At 42.8% G+C, this 21991-nt stretch overlaps 1 protein-coding gene across 2 annotated transcripts in view; it reads left to right on the forward strand.

Moving 5' to 3' along the window:
• LOC147627795 (uncharacterized) overlaps positions 1-21991 on the forward strand; it is a 110138-nt gene that overhangs the window by 31073 nt on the left and 57074 nt on the right. For both annotated transcript variants that reach the window (XR_015268330.1, XM_086814772.1), the window contains exon 3: positions 17280-17354. Coding sequence is in view for 1 of the 2 variants with exons in the window: in XM_086814772.1 (XP_086670898.1) it covers positions 17280-17354 (75 nt within the window). In the remaining variant the exon portion in view is untranslated. The remainder of the gene's footprint in view (positions 1-17279; positions 17355-21991) is intronic.

The following is a 21991-nucleotide window of genomic DNA, read 5'->3' on the forward strand; positions in this document are numbered from 1 at the left end:
CCACTTTACTTTTTTTATGAGTTAAAGCAATGTATTCTTTGTTTTGCAGGTCCACACTTTAATAAGTGTGTCCGCCCAAGTTATAAGTGAGATTGGGCGTCCACACTTCATTAAAGCTCGGGCGGACAAACTATAAGTAAGAATAGACTAGAATTCCCTTCCGGTCGGCTAGGCGAGTGTCCAGGCACCCTTCCCACTAAATTTGTGTGGAAAAGGGATGGCTATGGACTGGGTGGCAGTATGAGGACCTGCCACCATGCTATTACTCATTTTGAAAATTACCTCTCTCTACACTCTCTCTCTAGAAATAGGCGCCCCCCTTCAAGAGAGCCTATTTTTGTTATTCTCTCCAACTTTTTGCTTGGTGAGAGTGCTGATTTTCATTCCCTCTTGCTCCCAACTCCAATGGAAAGCTTGAAGATTCTTCCTTTCACAGTTAAGCCTCCAGTTGCTCACCTTTTCACTCTATCTCTCTCTTCTAAATGAATATGGAGTCTCCTAACCATTCTACCGCCCCCAAATTCTGCTGAAACCCTAATTTTCAGAAACCCTAATTCTGCAGAAACCCTAATTTCAGAAACCCTAATTTTGGAGGAAACCATACCAAGCTGAGCCCCTTACTCATAGGCATCTAAAGAGCCCAAAATGCCCAATTTTGGACTCATATAACCTGCTTAAAACCCTAAAAATCAGAAACCCTAATTTCAGCCGGAAGTGGAAAACGGTCACATTCAAGCTGTAGTTCGTCCGCACGGAGGTGGAGCTCGACATTGATCGTCCAATACTTGGTAAGAGCATTTTGCAAGCAATTTTCAATTTGAGATTCGAATGCTTTGTCAATATGGTCTCCTATGTCTCGGTCCTGGCACACACATGTGTATGTGTATGGATGCCAGTGGAGCATAGCTGCGTTTGACAAGCTTCAAGGAATCAAGGAACGAAGCTACTCTCAAGTGAAGCTATGGATTCCATCGTCTACGACAAATTTGTTTGCAATGCTGTTTTCATGATCATGGATGCACTTGAACAGTTTGGCATGTGAATGCCCGTGAGGCTTGTAACAGTTTTCCTTGATAATAAAATCTATTACAAGGGGGGTCGGCCCTTTCCGGCCCTAGTGCAGTGTGCAAAAATAAAATTCAGCTTCTTACTCTATTGTGTTGCGCCATTTAAAATTGTTTAATTATGTTAATAGCTTAAGTGTTTGCCAAGATTGTGCTCAACCCCGACCGGGGGAATCTCATTGGTATCAGAGCCTAGGATCTTCCTCCTTTCTGTGTGGAAGACGGTCCTAATCTAGCTTACACTAGCTGTTAGCATTCTTAAGCATTATGGCGAGCCAAACAGGTACTTCACGGGATGTAAATCCAAGGAAGAGTACATATGTGAAGCCAAGAGGAGACAATGTGCATGATGATACTCAAATGCATGAACAATACACTGCTGAAAATGTTTTTCTTGGGTCACATGATGGTATTGCACATGCCGGACAGCCATCTTATGTTAGAAGGGAAGGAAATGCAACTCATGTATATATGGGACAGCCATCCCGTGGTAAGGAGAAGGCTATACAGAGTGATGCACATGATGCTATGCAGGCTGAAATTGCAGACCTCAAAAGGCAATTATGTATGATGCAAAAACAACTCAAGGATATGCATGAAGACTCACAGTCAAGGCATGTATCTCGTGTGTCAAAGCATTCTCCTTTTGTGAATGATGCATTGGAAAATGTTGCCATGGAATTGGGGGTTCAACCAAGAGATATGGCTGTCTCTTACCTCATGGGACAAGGTGATGTAGTTACTCGAAAGGAAGGAGGGCTTAGGTTTAAAAAGCCTCCTCTTATGAATCAACATGCAGCTGAAACATCAAAGCTTAAATCTATTGTGCGACAGGAAAGAGAAGAGGCGTCTGCTACCTCTCATCATGCCTCTACCGCACATGTTTCTCCTCCCCACAGGTCATCTATTAAAGCTCATGAAAGTCTTCTCAAGGAACCGACTCATAAATCAGCCCCTCCTCATGATGGAATTGAGCGATATGTTCCTACTAATGAAGCAAATAAGCAACCAATCGAGAGAGATGAAGAGGAAACGCATCAACATAAGAAGAAGAAGACTAAAGAGTTTACTGCAGGTGACAAAACAGTTAAGTTTGAGTATTTTCATGGAGAATATGATTCTACCAAAGCTCTATCTTTTATCTCCCAATTTGAAATTGCTTTTCATGAGGGAGAATTTTCAGAATCATCAAAACTCAGACATGTGGGCATGTACATGAAAGGCACTGCTGCTCATTGGTGGTTGGCCGAGAAGCTTTCCGGCAACACCATTTCTACATGGGCTGAATTCAAACAAAAGTTTTATGATCAATTTTTGCCTCCAAATTTTACTCAGGATATATGCAGGAAGTGGGACAGGTTGGAGCAAAAAGAAGGGCAATCCATTACCTCTTACGTCTCCAAATTTTGGGAGGTATTAATGGAAGTGTTACCCTTCATGACCGTTACTGAAGAAGAAAAGAAGAGGAAATTTGAGTCAGGATTGCAACCCATCTTCCAAAGAGGACTACAAATCTATCCAAACCAAACTCTTCGTCAACTCATAAACTCGGTCTTGGCTTCCGAAGAGCTTAATGTCAAATGGGTGCAATCTAGAATTGACCAAAGCTTGGGCAAGGGTAAGGAGAAAGCTGGTTTTAATGTACAAAAGGGTGGACAGCCCTTTAGAAGAGATTTCAAAGCCATGCACAAAGCTGAAAATTCAGATTTGAAGGATGTAAAGCCCCCTCAAAGAGCTGAAAATGCAAAAGAAAAGAAACCGTGGCAGAAAAAGGGTGTTTATGGCTTGACTCCTCAACAAAGGGTACAATACATTCGTGAAGGCAAATGTTTTAAATGTGGTAGTAAAGATCACATCTCTCCACAATGCCCTAACAAGAATAAGAAGCCAGAAGAGCCTAAAGTGCATGTCAATATGGTATATGATGTACAGGGCAACACGGGACATGCAAACATGCATAGAATGGTATGCAAAGCATGGGGACAACTAAAAGACCAGCCAGCTTTATTCATGTTTGATGACTGCTCCACTGACAACTTCATCTCCACTGATATGGCTGCTGCCTTGGGGATTGAAGTAGATGACATGGGACCCGAAATTCATGCATGTTCAGCTTTTCTGGAAAAAGATGTGAAGGTTACACCCCTTATTGGAAAGCTGCGAATGCATATCCAAGGATACCTCGACCACGAGAACTTTCTCGTTGCCCCTCTTAGTGGATGTGATGTATTACTGGGAAAACCTTGGCATGCACGCCTTGAGCCTACCAAGAATTACAAGACCAACAAAATCACTTTTATGTATAAAGGTAGAGAACATCATTTAGATGCAGGTGTGTCGGGTGATACTATCCCCGTTGTATCTCATATACAAATCAATAAAGCAATGAAAAAGAGTGTTTCTTCGTACTTGGTTTTTGTACGTGATAATGTGGAACACAGTAATGTACATGTGGACACTCTTACTAAAGAGAGGCTGAAATTTTTAAGCGAATTCGGGGATTGTTTTGCTGACTCTTTACCTAATGTAATGCCTCCTTCACGGCCAGAAGATCACCGCATTGAATTAGTTCCAGGGAATTCACCTCCAAATAGGCCAGCATATCGTGTTAGTGCTTGCCAACAAGAAGAGATTATGAAACAAGTGGGTGAACTACTTGAGAAAGGCTTGGTGCGGCCTAGTTCTTCGCCATTTTGTTCACCCGTTCTTCTTGTACAAAAGAAAGACGGTTCATTCCGTATGTGTGTGGATTACAGGGCATTAAATAAGATTACCATCAAGAATCGGTTTCCCATACCGAGGATTGATGATATCTTGGACAAGCTGGATGGATCATCTTGTTTTAGTCGCATTGATCTTAAAAGCGGCTATCATCAAGTGCGAGTGATGCCACAGGATGTACATAAGACAGCATTTCGCACTTCTTTTGGTCTCTATGAGTATTTGGTTATGCCATTCGGTCTTACAAATGCCCCGGCTACTTTCAATCGCATGATGGACCGAATTTTCAGAAATCATAGAACTTTTACAGGTGTGTTCTTTGATGACATTCTTGTATTCTCCAAGAATGAGGAGGATCACAAAAAGCACTTAAGAGTGGTCTTTGAAGAACTAAGGCAGCATAAGCTTATGATCAACGCCAAAAAGAGTGAATTTTTCCTTTCAGAGATTCACTACTTGGGACACATAGTATCAAAGGATGGTGTACGAATGGATCCTGCAAAGATCCAAACCATCAAAGATTGGCCAGAACTTAAATCTATTCATGAAGTCCGAAGCTTTCTTGGTCTATGTTCATATTACAGGAGATTTATCTTTCACTTTGCAATGATTGCTTCGCCATTGCATGAACTCACCAAGAAACGTCCTATGTTTAAATGGACAGAGGTTGAGATTAATGCTTTCAATAAGCTCAAAAATGCCATTATCACAGGGCCAGTCTTAATCATTCCAGACTTGCAAAAGCCATTTGTGGTAGAATGTGATGCTTGTGGCAATTGCATTGGAGCCGTCTTAAATCAAGAAGGACATGCCATTGCATTTGAAAGCAGGAGATTGCAAAATGCTGAACTTACTCTTGATGTTTATCAGAAGGAATTATTGGCCGTCATTCATGCTCTCACAGTATGGAAACATTACTTATTGGGAGCTGAATTTGTTGTCAAAACTGATCACCAAAGTTTGCGGTACTTTCTTACGCAAACTAAACTCTCTGAGAAACAAATGAGAATGGCCAATTTTCTCTCAATGTTTCATTTTCAGATTTTGCATACTCCTGGCAAGAAAAATGTGGTAGCAGATGCATTGTCCAGAAAACCATATGTGGCTGCAATTTCGGTTGCTTCTCATCAAGACTTGTCTACTATGCGAGAAATGTACCATTTGGATGCTGATTTTTCAGATTTATGGGCTGATTTAATGACTGGTCATACACATGCTTCTTATGTGGTCAAAGATGGTTATATCATGAAGGATAACTGCTTATGTGTGGTTTCAAACATGAGACAAAAAGTTTTGGATGAATGTCATGCACCACCTTATGCAGGGCATAGAGGGATACTCCCTACTACTCAAATGATTGAGAGATACTTCTTTTGGCCAGGTATGAGGAAAGATATAGAAGCCTATGTACGTGCATGTGTCACCTGCCAAAAGGTAAAATTCGATAGGCAAAAGACTCCTGGTTTGCTTCAGCCTTTGCCTATTCCGGACCAGCTATGGGAAAGCATTGCAATGGATTTTATTATGGATTTGCCCCGCACCCCAAATGGCAATGATGCAATATGGACAATTGTGGACAGGTTTAGTAAACAAGCACATTTTCTACCTGTCAAAAAGACCATAAAACCAGAACATATGGTCAAAATTTTTGTGTCACAGGTATTTAAACACCATGGTATGCCCAAATCAATTGTGGGAGACAGGGATCCCCGAACAACAAGCCTCTTTTGGAGAGCTCTTTTTGATAACATGGGCACAAAGCTGAATTTTTCTTCAGCTTATCATCCTCAAACGGATGGACAAAGTGAAGCTGCAAATTCAGCTGTGTTGGATTTGCTTAAATGCTATGTGACAGATCAGAAATCTTCTTGGGAAAAGTATCTACCGCTTGTAGAATTTGCATACAATAATACGGTACATGCTTCTACAGGCAAGGCCCCATTTGAGATCATTTATGGCAAAGTGGTATTGCCACCTATCTTACGCACAAAAGATGAGATATTTGCTGCTGATGACTTTGTCAGGGACCTTGATATTGCCTTTTCACAAGTTCGGACAGCCATTGCACGCTCTCAAGCAAAGCATAAGAAAGCTGCCGACAAGCATAGAAGGCAAATGGACATTAAAGAGAATGACTTGGTATTGCTAAAATTTGAGAAAGCTAGACTCAGGAAGAGGTCTGGCAAGGAGAGAGCATGCCCAAAACTCTCTACCAGGTATTATGGACCCTTCAAGGTGATCAAGAAGATCAATGATGTGGCTTTTCGACTTGCTTTACCGGATCATTGGAAGATTCATAATGCATTCCATGTGAGCCTCTTGCGCAAATATGTGGGACCGGAACCTTTGGAACCGGTTATGGAAGATCCACCAGAGGTGGAAGAGCTGGAAGAGGTATTGCAACCAGAGCAAATTGTGTTTCATAAGGAGCGAAAGTTTGCAGGTGGCAAACTCCAGAGGCGCTACCTTGTGAAATTCAAGAACTATTCTCCTATGGATGCAAAATGGATGGATGAAACATACTTCCAGGAGTATCCGCAGCTCCTTCAAGCATATTTGGAAGCATTTCAGTTGCGGTCAACTGTTTAGAAGCAGGGGAGGATGTCACTATTTGGGCATTCTCTGCGCTTCAGGCCTATGGACGAGTTCTGTAGGATGGACTGGCATCTTATGGTTGGGGACTTATGTCTACACCGAGAGCCAGTAGGCTGGATATATGGGTTGGGATTGTGTATCTGCGCCCAAATCCAGAGTGTGGTACCACGGACTACAAGCTAAATGAATAGGGAGACTGTTCAATGCATCCTTGCATAACATGTTTGCAAGTTAAAAATCCTGTCTTTGCATGAACTATTTGATTGCATGCAAGATTTGTTTGTGTAGTTCACATGTAGGGGACGCCCTCTTGTGAACCGTGCGAGTGAAACTGTATTCTGACCTCGTTTGTGGGCTGTAGACAGGTGGTAAGTACACCACTTTACTTTTTTTATGAGTTAAAGCAATGTATTCTTTGTTTTGCAGGTCCACACTTTAATAAGTGTGTCCGCCCAAGTTATAAGTGAGATTGGGCGTCCACACTTCATTAAAGCTCGGGCGGACAAACTATAAGTAAGAATAGACTAGAATTCCCTTCCGGTCGGCTAGGCGAGTGTCCAGGCACCCTTCCCACTAAATTTGTGTGGAAAAGGGATGGCTATGGACTGGGTGGCAGTATGAGGACCTGCCACCATGCTATTACTCATTTTGAAAATTACCTCTCTCTACACTCTCTCTCTAGAAATAGGCGCCCCCCTTCAAGAGAGCCTATTTTTGTTATTCTCTCCAACTTTTTGCTTGGTGAGAGTGCTGATTTTCATTCCCTCTTGCTCCCAACTCCAATGGAAAGCTTGAAGATTCTTCCTTTCACAGTTAAGCCTCCAGTTGCTCACCTTTTCACTCTATCTCTCTCTTCTAAATGAATATGGAGTCTCCTAACCATTCTACCGCCCCCAAATTCTGCTGAAACCCTAATTTTCAGAAACCCTAATTCTGCAGAAACCCTAATTTCAGAAACCCTAATTTTGGAGGAAACCATACCAAGCTGAGCCCCTTACTCATAGGCATCTAAAGAGCCCAAAATGCCCAATTTTGGACTCATATAACCTGCTTAAAACCCTAAAAATCAGAAACCCTAATTTCAGCCGGAAGTGGAAAACGGTCACATTCAAGCTGTAGTTCGTCCGCACGGAGGTGGAGCTCGACATTGATCGTCCAATACTTGGTAAGAGCATTTTGCAAGCAATTTTCAATTTGAGATTCGAATGCTTTGTCAATATGGTCTCCTATGTCTCGGTCCTGGCACACACATGTGTATGTGTATGGATGCCAGTGGAGCATAGCTGCGTTTGACAAGCTTCAAGGAATCAAGGAACGAAGCTACTCTCAAGTGAAGCTATGGATTCCATCGTCTACGACAAATTTGTTTGCAATGCTGTTTTCATGATCATGGATGCACTTGAACAGTTTGGCATGTGAATGCCCGTGAGGCTTGTAACAGTTTTCCTTGATAATAAAATCTATTACAAGGGGGGTCGGCCCTTTCCGGCCCTAGTGCAGTGTGCAAAAATAAAATTCAGCTTCTTACTCTATTGTGTTGCGCCATTTAAAATTGTTTAATTATGTTAATAGCTTAAGTGTTTGCCAAGATTGTGCTCAACCCCGACCGGGGGAATCTCAGCCCCCTTACTCGGAACTTCACATTGGTCAAGTAAGCTTGAAAACAACACGCAAATTCAATTTGCAGGTAAGCACATAAAGATGCTATGCAATGCAGCATTGGTATGAACAATCCCCGTTCGTGAGACTATACCAAAATAGTCATGTTCCAGGCAAGTACATGAGGTACCAGACTTAGTGCTTAGTGGAACACCACTTCTCTAGTCATTTTTGGGCCTGTACACACAGGCAGAAGTCCTAACGGAAAGCCAAATCCACACAGTATCACATGTCTGGCATCAATTTCCAGCATATGCAATTGCCATGGATGCTAGTCCAATGTTTATACATAATGAGAAAGCAAGGGTGGACCAGTTGGGTGGCAAAATGAAGACACATATACATATATATATGTGTATATATCTATATGTGTGTGTGTGTGTGTTTGTGTATATATATATATATAGAGAGAGAGAGAGAGAGAGAGAGAGAGAGAGAGAGAGAGAGAGAGAGAGAGAGATATTAACGTCTACGAGAGGCCAAAGTCGGCCTATGAGACAAAAAATAATACAACTGTGTTCTTCCGGTCATCGGAAGAAAAGGAAAAGAAAGAAAAGAAAAAGTGTGCATGTGTCTGGATACAACTGTGAATCATCATGGATCGGTGGAGCCCATATACAAACAATATAAAGGGGGGTGGGGATGTGGATGGAGTGCTAAGGCAAGATGCATCTGTATATGCTGAAGGGGTAGTACAAGCATGCTATGCAGATCTATGTCTAACTCCATCTAGTGCCATAAGAGGGATATAAGATATCATACATCGCCGATGCTGAGGCTGTGAGTGGCGTGAACATGTACCCCGAGTCTGAATGAAAGCGAGCTAGCCTCTCCTGTGTCTCCATCTGGTGTCTCATCCGGATAGCTGCTATCTCTCGATGACGGAGTCGGGGTGCTTTGTGTCCAGTCTGTCTAGGTCTCCTCCTGGCTCTCAATTCCTCTGCTCTCTGTGCGGTCACCCCATGTGGTACATCAGCTGGCACTGGCATAGCTCTCTGGAAGAAATCTGTGAGCTGGGACTGTCTCCCACCTCTAGTGGGAGCGGGTGTCTGGAGGAGTCTCTCTCGAGAACTATGAAGCTCTAGTAGTAGTCTGCCAAGCTGTCGCTGGTCCGAGGCCTCCATCAACTGATGTAGTGAAGAGTGCTCCTCAACAATCCTGCATAACTATCTCTGACCCCCTGGTGGGCTCTACATCTACATACAAAGTGATCCTCAGTCTCCACCTCCTCGCGGCACAATCTGCATATCCGCTCGGCTTTGGGAACCCGTGCCGCTCTCCCAGCCTCTATCTCTAGCTGATGTGATGAGACTCGTAGTTGTCCAATAGCAACGCGAGAGCTGTCTGGCATGTATACATCCATATACCGCGGTCGCTGTATAAACCCAACGTCTTCAAAAGGCCAAAATGACCTATGAGACCAAAAAGGTTACAACAATTGGTGGATCTGATACAATGTCTGTGTAAGAAAAGCTAAAACAACTAAACTAACTAAAACTGAAACAACAACTATGAGGAAAAGTAAGGTACTAGGAGCTCCTAATGGATAACATCTGGGAAGGAAAACTCCAGCAACAAAGGTAAGTGTGACATGTGAGAGCCTAAGACCGTCGTAAACACAACCTTAGTCTAACTAAATTGCACTTAATGATGTTTAAGAGATAGACAAATATGTGTCAATGCAATGCAGCTATATTAGATGATGAATGCGGTTACAATGAGATCCAAATGGATCTATACTGCTGAATATGCTGCCTATATGCTGAATGAACTGCTGTCCACTATCTTTCCCTTGTCTCCTGGGAAGGAAACGCTGAAGGGATGCTTTGGAACAGATGCTATGCTGACCTGATGATGAAACGCAGATGCCCTTCAACACGGGAAGGTGGATGCTCCATGCGTTTGCAGATCTGATGGGCTGAACTGAATGCGTTTGCTGAAGATGATGCTGATGATGATGCGTTGCTGAATGCTGATGCGTTGGCTGGAAATGCTGCTCCCAAAGCTTCCTGGAGGAGATGCGTTGGAGCACACTGGGCTGAATGCTGCTATGATGAGCTTGGTATGCTGAATGGAGAGGCGCCTGTATATATATGCAAGAATGCTGCTGGTCGGCCAGCATAAGTGCTGTCGGCCAGATGCAATGTCCACAACTGCTGTCGGCTGCCCCATAAATGCCAGTAAAATACCTGATGATGCTTATGATGCTAAAATGATGCCATGTCACTGTACACCTGAATGGTGTGCACGTGACATTCCCCGCTGCTAAAATGTTGCTAGGTGGTATACCTGGCAACCTTCGACTCCTCTGTGATCCTTTTCCTCCGAACCACTGTCCCCTTCTATCTTCTGCTGCCGGGACTGAGGCCGTCTGCAGGAGTGAAATCCTTTGAGCCAAGACTCCATGTACTGCGGGAACTGAATGGCAAATACCTGAGTCACCCCTGACCTGCCTGTGGAAACCTTTCACCTACCATCTCCGTCGTTCCTGAAGCTCTGAACCTCCTGAGGTGATGTTGGAGCAAACTTCCGTCTTCTGTGGAAGAGAAACCCCCTGCTGCTGCCAGTTGAAGCCCAAAACTTATGTCCTCCTTTGATGATGGATGTCATTCTTCCCTAGAGAGTTCATGGGCAACATGTATGCAAGACTGACTGCTAAGATGTCTGTTATGCAAGCCATGTGCAACCCTATATGCTGTGCAAGCATGCAGATGGATGGGTTACTGATGCATACCTAAGGGAAAATCCCTAAGGGTGGCTTGCAAAATTTTGAGAACTGGGTTTAACTGTGCGGAAGCGATAAAAATGATGATTGACTGAATGACTGATGAACTGAACATGCTCTAAGGCTGGTTACCCTGTAACGCTCTGATACCAATGTGACATGTGAGAGCTTAAGACCGTCGTAAACACAACCTTAGTCTAACTAAACTGCACTTAATGATGTTTAAGAGATAGACAAATATGTGTCAATGCAATGCAGCTATATTAGATGATGAATGCGGTTACAATGAGATCCAAATGGATCTATACTGCTGAATATGCTGCCTATATGCTGACTATGCTGAATGAACTGTTGTCCACTATCTTTCCCTTGTCTCCTGGGAAGGAAACGCTGAAGGGATGCTTTGGAACAGATGCTATGCTGACCTGATGATGAAACGCAGATGCCCTTCAACACGGGAAGGTGGATGCTCCATGCGTTTGGAGATCTGATGGGCTGAACTGAATGCGTTTGCTGAAGATGATGCTGATGATGATGCGTTGCTGAATGCTGATGCGTTGGCTGGAAATGCTGCTCCCAAAGCTTCCTGGAGGAAATGCGTTGGAGCACACTGGGCTGAATGCTGCTATGATGAGCTTGGTATGCTGAATGGAGAGGCGCCTGTATATATATGCAAGAATGCTGCTGGTCGGCCAGCATAAGTGCTGTCGGCCATATGCAATGTCCACAACTGCTGTCGGCTGCCCCATAAATGCCTGTAAAATTGCATAAATGCCAGTAAAATACCTGATGATGCTTATGATGCTAAAATGATGCCATGTCACTGTACACTTGAATGGTGTGCACGTGACAGTAAGCATCATATACATCACTATCCAAAGATGTCTCTCATCGGTCGATGGCGGATATCCTCAATGTCCTCCATGGTGAGTACTCTGACTAGATGTCTCCCATGCCGTGCTAGTATGGTCCTGATCCTCTGTTGTAGTAACGTCTTCAAAAGGCCAAAATGACCTATGAGACCAAAAGGTTACATCATATCCATGAGGTACATAATCTTGGGTACAAAATAGTAATAAAGAAAGATAACAAAAATCTAGAACTTTAAAATCTGATCTAGGTACATGAGCAGAGAGCTCTCATATCACCCTAATACATCCCTCATGGGCCACTGTGACATGGTGCTCAAGGTGGTAAAACTGAGCTCGCGCGAGAAGGTCCTGCGATGATGGCCCGGATCTTCCTGCAGTGGCGTGGCCGTGGGCGAGGGCCATGGGGTCTGGGGCATCAAGCTCTGCATAACTCTGTGGCTCTGCCGAGTGTCACACCTCTCGGCCGAGCTCCTACACTAGCCTGTGGTCTAGGTATGATGGGTGGATCGGCCCTCGGAGAGAGATATTTACACACACACACACACACACACACACACACACACACACACACATTTTTTTTGGTGAAGTCTGTTTACATTTATGTTACAGACTACAGTAATTAGTCCTCAGAAAGAGGACATGCAGCTACAACATCAAAAGATAGCAATTTATGACAAGTATGTAGGGTAATCCAGATCACGGGCATGCAGATAGTCGAAGAACGATTGTCGCAGAGACGCCCGGAAGAAGTGGTATTTAGCTGGAGGCGGATCACCAAATACTCTATGGTTTCTGTCTTTCCATAGAGTCCAAAGAGCCCAGTAACGAACCCAAGTGAAAAAAAGATCATACCCCTGCAGTAGGGAGAACTCCAAATAGCTAGTAAAGCTTGCCGAAGGAAGCACTAGGGAAGCATTCTTGCAGAAGCTGTTACAAAATTTGTAAGAAATCACAAGTCTCAGGCAATGCTAGAAGAGATGGGGCCATGGACTCGCGCGCGCGTGTGCACACACACACACACACACACACACATATACATACATACATATGTATGATGTATATATACATACATACACACACACACACACACATATACATATACATACAATACATATGATGTATGTATTGTATGTATATGTATATGTGTGTGTGTGTGTATGTATGTATATATACATCATACATATGTATGTATGTATATGTGTGTGTGTGTGTGTGTGAATCTATATCTGTGTGTATACGTATATATATATATATATATATATATATATATGTATGTATGTATGTATGTATGTATGTATGTATGTGTGTGTGTGTGTGTGTGTGAATCTATATATATATATATATATATATATATATAGATTCACACACACACACACACATATATATATATATAGATTCACACACACACACACACACACACACACACACATATACATACATACATACATACATATATATATATATATATATATATATATATATATATATATATATATATGTATACACACAGATATAGATTCACACACACACACACACACACACACACACACAAATATACATATACATACATATGTATGTATACATACTTTTTTTAAAGATATACATTCATATATATGTATGTATACATACTTTTTTTAAAGATATACATACATATATATGTATGTATACATACATGTGAATGTATACATACATACATGTATATGTATACATACATATCTATGTATCTATACATACATATGTATGTATACGTATGTATATATGTATACATACATATGTATGTATGTATACATATACATGTATGCACACACACACACACACACACACACACACCCCTTGTTTTTTAATAGTAGAAAACGAGTGTTCTATCACCAAGGAGCTATATACATGGGGAGGATGTACTCTACTGAGAAGTCATCCAAGGAAGAAAGCTAGAAACAATAGAAAAAGACCTCAATTGTCGGGTATCAATAGCGTCCAGTTGTCGACAGTCATGTAGGGACTTGCAAAAATTTGCACGAAAGAAAGCATTCAGAGAAGGCTGTCGAAACATAATATGGTTCCTAGTGTTCCAAATAGACCAGAGTGCCCAGTATCTCAACCAGATCATGAAAGTGTCAAATCCAGCCATGCAAGATGGGAAAACACCAAAAACCTAGAAGAGTTTTCCTCCGTTGAAGGATGGAAAACGTCCTTGGAGATTGTGAGACAATGCTTGCAAGAAAGCCCTGGACTCCGTGCAATTCCAAAGAAGATGGAGAACGGACTCTGCATGTCGTCCACATTGACAACATCTATCACTAGAGATATGTCGTTTTGCGAGAAAAGTGGAGACTTGAAGTATTCCCACAAGGCATCTCTATAAGAATAGACGTTGTTTGAGAGGCAACTTACAACCCGAGATTCGTCGATGCCTTTGTTTTCACCATTTAGTATTCTTATGCATTCCCCATAAAGTATTAGTATGAGGCTGGATCCACGGGGAAGGAAGCAACAGATTGTACACATTACTTGCCGAAAGCGCATCCAATCGAAGAGAACTGGAGCTGTGTCGAGAAATGATGTATCCACATACAATGAGGATGTATGGTATGTGGATTCAGGTGCTTCGAACCACATGACCCGTCATGGCGAGTGATTGAAGGATATGAAAAATTCTGAAAAGCTAGATTTTGTTGAAACAGGGGATGGTACTGCTCATGTTGGAAATGTGCCATTGTCTATGCAAGATGGTAAGGTGAAGTACGTTTTGAAGATGGACTTCACGCTCCAAATATTATAAAGAATCTGGTTTCTATTGGCCAGATGATTGAGCAGGGTTTGCATGTGTGCTTTAACCCTGATGGTTGTTATGTGGAAGACTTTAAAGATAGGTTAAGGTTGGTTGTAAAAGGTAATATAGTGGGCATAATGTTTACACTAGATGTAAATATGCCATAAAGTGAAAGCTGCAATGTTTACGTAGGGATCACGAGTTGTTGCAGATCCAGACATTTGGTATAAAAGAACTAGGCATGTAAATGTACAAAGAATGAAATCTATGTAGACTAAGACATTATGATAGGGTTGCCTAAGTTTAAGATTGATGGTATGTATAAAGTATTTGAAGCATGTCAACATGTCAATTCGGAAAGTAGACAAAGCATGTATTTTCACATGATATAAATGTGAGCAGGAATGCACTAGATGTTGTGCATTTAGATGTATGGGCTTCTACAAAAACTACATCTATGGGTGGCTGTAAGTATTATGTAACATTCATTGATAATCACACGAGGAAAGTGTGGGTGTATTTCATGAAGGAGAAGAGTGAAGTTTTCATTCGTTTTCACAATTTTAGAGTGATGGCTGAAAAGCAAACAAGAAAGCATGTGAAGTGCCTAAGGTTAGTGTCACCAGCCTATACATTCCCAGTATGAAAGGAGTTTGGTGGACTCCAGGATGTCTAAATATTTGGAAAGTACAAGCTTTGGGAATGGGGGATTATCCTAGAATACAAAGGACTACACTCCTAAAATTTAGGATTGTCAATCATGAAGTCTGTCCTGATCATCCAAGGGTGGGATGGGTTCGAAAGGCCGCAACAACGTAGTAATAGTTTTCCACACTCGCCTGTGATGCAGACCCAAGTTATGTTTTAAAAGTCCATGGGTTCAAAAGGCCGCAACAACGTAGTAATAGTTTTCCACACTCGCCTGTGATGCAGACCCAAGTTATGTTTTAGAAGGCTTGTGGGAAAGTCAACACTAATCCCGCATCTGTTATGACATCCGCCATTGTGTTAACTCCAATGGAAGCCAAAAAGCAGGCTTGTCGTGGTTCCTGTACAACAAGTGGTTGAGGAAACATTGAAGACCAATGAATGCTTTCCAATCGAAGAGAATTCCCAGTTAGTGCATCTCTACTATACCAATCAATAGACAACAACCTCGAATCTTTCAAAACCTCGCAACATTTCTTGCAACTATGATCGGTAGAATGCAAATGTTCTTCCCAAGGTGTTACCTTTCTGTTCATAACATCTAAAGCATTTAGTATGGCACTTGGGTATTCATCCTTGTTTGATGCATGTTGTCTATGATTGGTATCATATGTTGGTACTGGCACACAAACAACTCGTTGGTCATAATGTGCAACAAATGCAAGCAACATAATCATGAATGGCTGCTGGTTTTGCAGCTCACCATTTGGCATGGTTCTTGGCTATCAGAAGTAAAGTATAATGATAATAAAAGCCGCACACCAATGTGAACATTGTGATCTTCAGAGACCGTAATCTTAGAGGCATAACTTCCTTCATCATTGCAACTTGTACTTAGTCTTTTGAGCTGCATGTTCATCTGCCTTATGTATTGACTTGCTTTTTCTCTTGAGCTGCATATTTATACTGCCTTGTGTATTGAATTGCCTTCATTTTGTGACATTTATTGGCAAAGTGGCCATCTGGTTCAAACCAAAGGCTTTGTTGATCGTATTGATTTGTTTTGCTTCTATCCACATTGGGTAGGCTGAGCATTGCTCCCTCTACCTAAATAAATTCCCATGGTTTCCTTCTGTTGTTTTCACGATTGTAAATGGTTTCAGGATGGCTATAAGAGGATTGTTGTTTCCTCTTGGTCCAATACTCCAATCCGCTCATTGCGTGTAGGCATTGAAAACCTGGCTCTAAGCTTGAAGCTAGTTCTGAAGTGGCATAAGACGAAGAGTTGTTTTGCAATTTCATGTGTTTTGCACCCATGTGATCTTCTTTTTGTGCATATCCAAAGGGCTGCCTTGGGGCTGGCCCCTGTACATGCATGCAATTGAATGCTTCTAGTGCATACTACTGCTATGCCATTTCAAGACTTAAAAGTAGAGCTTGATTTAACAATGGAGGAGAATGAGGCTTGGCTGAGGAGAATAGGGTTGTGGCAGTTTGCCAATTTACCGTGGCACGCTTGGAAAGGGAACATTCCTGCATCGTTTCAGCTAGATTTGCTGAGAAGGAATGGGGCTGAAGTAATGCCTGGAGTCATTGTTTCGGCTCATTTGACATCAAGGGTGTTTCAGGTTCCATTGGCAACATCTGAGGTGGTATGCAGGTGTTCTGATGAAGTCATGGTTAAAGAGTTTGGGGAGCTGGTAGGCCCGAGACGATATTTTTCTCTTAAGAATTTGTCAGAGTGCCGAAAGTTGTAGATGCACTGGTATTTGGAAAGAGTGTTATTAGTTGTGAAGATTGATTATATAGGCAGAGAAAATTATGGTTTTTTGTTCTATGCTGAGCAAGGAGGTGAAACAAATTGGGCTGGAGTTATTCATTCTCGTTTGATGTTGGAGGTTGGGCAAAAGGATAAGCGCAATACTCGGAAAAGCTAGATGGTTGTGCATATCAAATCTCATTCTAGTGTAAAACTACAAGGAATATACAAGCCTTGAACATATCTACATTTGCTGCAAATTTTTTTTTCCCTGCTTTTTGTGCATTCTAGTAAGTACAAAATTAAGCTAGATTTTGTAGTTTTCTTTGGCAAGTTGTCCTCTTATCAAGAGCATTGATAAGTTTGTGACCTTATCAGTAATAGAACTAACATAGATTCTGTTCAATGCATTATAGGAGTTTCCTAATCATTTTACTTCTTCACAATTGTGTTTTGTATTTTTCAGATGGCATAGATCATGTTCGAGTGCACCCAAAGTTTCTCCATTCAAATGCAACTTCACATAAATGGGCGTTGGGTGGTATGCCAATCACTTTGTGCTTATTTTGAGTATTGTTGTTTGCATGCAGCCATACAGGAAAGGAGACTTAACAGATGCATCATCACAATTAACACACAAACACACACACACAGTTTAGGTCAGTCAGCCAGCCAGCCCTTTTTGACCTGCAAAATAATGTCAAAACACTCTCCAAATGCTTTAATTTTTTGCCCAAGGGGTGTCCCATCAATTGGTCCCTTGCCTGTGTGGGTGCCTGTAGGAAGATGTGAGGTGATGTGATCGCTTCTCTACAGCCATTGTTGCATCCCGAGATGCATGCCCTGACTTCTCAAGTTTTCTTGCCATTGCCAGTGCTTTTGTTGCTCTTAAATCCAGTTAAAACGCTAGTGAGTAACGCATCTGCTGTCATGGCATCGTCTATCATCTACGACATATTTGTTACTCAGGTCTTAATGCAATAGTCACGCACTTCCTTGGGCAACCCACAACAATACTTCTCATTCTGCTCAGACAGTGGCACTGCACGATAAGAAGTAATTGGGAGTAGAGCTTCCCAAAACTTCTTGTTATAGTCTTACAGATTTTCACACTTCGATGCATCCATCTTATGCCATGGTATCATTACATCACCTCAAATGTAGATGTGAGCCACATAGAAGAGAACACTTGTTTAAACTGTACCCAAGTAGATGGTGCTATGCCCTGCAAAAGAAGAGTGGACCACCACTGCAATGCATTGCCCTTGAGAAAAGTCGCAGCTTTCTCACTTTCGAGGACTCCGTGTAATTTCCACCAGAAAAAGTACCATCAAACTGCTATAAAAAGGTAAGAGCCTTGAGCTTGTCTTTGGCCCCACTAAATATGTCAAATTTCACCGTAGCTCCCCCTTCCTTATAATCCTTCGCCTTACCCATAGGCGTTACATTATCGTAAGGAAGTGGCTTCACAAGATTGCTACCCCCTGCATTCATGCCCATACTAGGGTCAACATTGCGAGTTCCCACACCTTGCATACCATGCAATCCTACTGATCCTCCCATGTTTCCAAACATACCAGTATGCATACCGGGCTGCATGCTCCCATTCATGTTTCCTTGCATTCCGGGCTGCATGCCCCCATACATATTCCCTCGCATTCCGGGCTACATACCACCATACATGTTGCCTTGCATACTAGGCTGAAAACTAGCTCCAAAATTCCCTTGCATTCCCATGCCTCCTTGAGGGTAACCCCCAATTATAGATTGGAACATAGAACCACCGCCAAAATAGCCTGGATGTATCGATTGCTGCGGAATAGGTGGCTGCCCGAAAAAGGAACTCTGTGGGTTTGCACCATAAGTGTTTTGCATGTTGGAAAACTGTCCAAAAGCAGGATCCTGTGGGAAGGCACCACTATTGCCCTGAGGTGGGTTCCTAGAACGCACCTTCTTCTTCTTCTTAGGCTCAAAAGGGGCCCTCATAAATTCAGCAAACTTCTCACTTTTCGTGAGCTGCATGAGCACATCCACTGCCCTGCCAAATGGGCTTTGAATTGTTCATCATCTTCCTCTTTACTTGGCATATCTTTTGGCTGCATTACATCCTCATAACGTGCATCTTCTGCAGCCTGTTCTCTTGCAAGTACATCCTCAGATTCAGTCCTCTCAGGAGTGGTCTCGTGCTCCTCCTCATCATCATAGTCATAGTCATCCTCATAGTCTGACATCTTGCTGAAATTTTCAGCAACGACTTTCCTCGAGACAAACCACGAGCTCACCCGCTTAAGAAAGTTGGTGATGGTCCCGGCAATGGAACCTTGAAACCGGCCTCTGGTAGGCACCAAAGTGTGGTAGACTAGTGGACACAAACACAGTTGTAATCCAGCAAATAAGACAGATAAAAGGGAGCTAGAGTGCTCCTGCACAAAAAGAACGACGACACGTGTTGGCCCCAAAGCTTGGCGCCCCTTTTCTGTATTTCTTTATTCAAATTCAATGGAAGAGTTTAACTGAATACATCATGGTCATTCATGGCTTATACGTATGCATGTCCAAATTGCCAGTCCTCTGGACCTCTTAGCATAGAGGTTTCACACAGCCCTGTGCCCCAAAACACCACACTGTTATTCACCTCTAATCAGCTAAGATAGTACATCCATGAGGCCTTGAATACACATCTAACTGGCACATGCACATAGCCAAAAACAAAGCCATACATCAGCTCGTAATCTCTTCTAGAACATGCTAAGTTTACTCCTGTTTCTTGCAACCTGTCACCCTCCACGAGAGAGAGAGAGAGAGTGAGAAAGAGAAGTCTGCACCCTGTATCCGGCGCCACATGCAGTCTAGTTGCACCTGTGCAGCCTATAGTTTTGCAACTGCCTGCATACCTGCTGTCAACCCTGCCCCTCTGTCCAACCTGTGAGCAGTCTAGCCCAATAACCCTGCAGCCGGTTTGTCGCGCGCGAGAGAGAGAGAGAGAGAGAGAGAGAGAGAGAGAGAGAGAGAGAGAGAGAGAGAGAGAAATGAAATGAAATGTTATATTAACGTCTTCAAAAGGCCAAAGTGACCTATGAGACCAAAGTTACAACCATGTGACATCTTACTCCAATGGTGCTGTCGATCACTCTAATTCGCGCTTGGCATCGTTTGAAGCCAACATAGAGCCTAGTGGTGATCTGTCGAACCTCAAAGACGCGCCCATGGAGGAAGTGCTTGCAATGCTTTAGGGCTTGTTTCATCGTGAGGAGTTCGTGATCATAGACTGAGTAGTTCTATTCGGCAAGAATCAACTTACGGTACATGTAAGCGATTGGATAGCCATTCTGCTGTGCTGCAAGACTGGTCCAATAGTGATGTTACACGGATCGATGATCACTTGGAATGGGTCATCCCATGAGGCTAGTGCTAAGCAAAGAGCCTCAGATAATGCAATCTTAAGGTCCTTGAAGGACTGTAATCCATGAGGGGTCATGTGAATACGTTGCCTCTGAGTCTTGACAACTTTGAGAAGATAAGTGAGAGCTGCCGAAAATAAAATTTGTCGATGTGGGTGGAATATGCTTGATAATGGTTGCAAACGACTGAATATGATATGCGCTTTTTGGGATCTCCCTATTTAGGATTTCTTCCACCTTTTCGGCACTAATTATGTATCCACGGTAATGAACCGCGAATAGAAAAAACTTTGATTTCTTCTCATTGACATACAATCCATTCCTTTCTAGCAATTTCATCACTTTCTCGACGTCAATGTCGTATTGCTCTTCTATAGCTGAAAAAATTAGTATGTCATCCAGGAAGATGAAGACACACTTGCCGATCAAGTCCCTAAACACATGCATCATCATGCGGTTAAATCTAGCTGGGGTGTTTGTTAGGCCGAAGGGCATGACCACAAACTTGTAGTAGGTTTGTTCAGTTCGGAATGCGGTTTTGGGGATGTCGCCTTTCATAATTTGTACCTGATGGTACCCACTTTTTAGGTCAGTCTTCAAAAACACGTTTGCTTCATTCAGCCTCTCTTATGTGTAGTCAATCGGGAATTTACTTTTGACCGTCAGCTTGTTGAGAGCACGATAGTTTACACAAAGTCGAGAGGATCCATCCTTTTTTTTTTTGACAAAAAGGATCGGGGTTGTGAACAGACACACACTAGGCGTATGAAACAAGATTGCAGCAACCGGTGGAGTTGACGATCCGACTCTGTTTCCATGGCCTTGCTAAGACGATATGGAAACTTGTTCGGGGGTTTGGAACTTGGGAGGAGTTTAATTTTGTGGTCCTCCAGAGTCCAGTCTGGATGGGGGGAGCTTAGGGGGGGGGGGAGTGTCTCGAAGAAAGACCTTCTGGAACCGGTCCGCAAAGCCTTGTACTTCTAAGAAGCACTAGGAATCGTCTCGGTGGTCTGAACATAGATCACCGCACATTGTGCATGTCACGAGCTTGGACATTTCCCACTATGAAAGGGGTGTGGTGGACTCCAAGATGTCTATATATTTGGAAAGTACAAGCTTTGGGATTATCCTGGAATACAAAGGATCACACTCTTAAAATTTACCAGAGTTGCTATTTTTGGTCCGACTCGGATGGAGTGCTGTGAGAGCCATATGGCCCATACAATTTCACTCTGTGGGGATGAACGGGAGATAGTATAGCAAGATTCAGCTAAAATGATGCCATCCACCTCCAACACAGAATGGGCTGTGGTAATATCTCTTGCGTAGAATGGGAGCTGTCCATGTCATGGAAGAAAGTCTGACGGGTAGAAGGTCGGATGCGCGGGGACCTTTGGCCCTCAAAATAAGTCTTGTGCTCTCTTTGGTGACCCCCTGGGTGTGGGTGGCAACCTTTGGATTCTTGCTCCCTCGATCTCGAAATGCTCTGCACCATCCAAGGATGCCTCCTCCATGCCCAAGTCAAAACCCCCCTCAGTAACATCTTTAGGATTGCCTACCTGTCGGCAGAATGTCGTGCTGTTTCTCCTTACCTTGACAAGGTCAGCCTCACGGACTTCTGCAACCAATCTCCATGGGGCCTGGATCTCACCCTGCACTACATTGAGTCCTACCATAATACGGATGATTTAGGGGAGGTTGAGATGCCAAATGGGTTACTTCTATTATATAGGCTAGGGTGGGTGAAAGAAACCCATCGTGTGAGAGTAAGAGTGGA

Source organism: Cibotium barometz, chromosome 20, assembly GCF_041138505.1.
Source record: "Cibotium barometz isolate CiBa-2024 chromosome 20, ASM4113850v1, whole genome shotgun sequence".
NCBI lineage: Eukaryota > Viridiplantae > Streptophyta > Polypodiopsida > Cyatheales > Cibotiaceae > Cibotium > Cibotium barometz.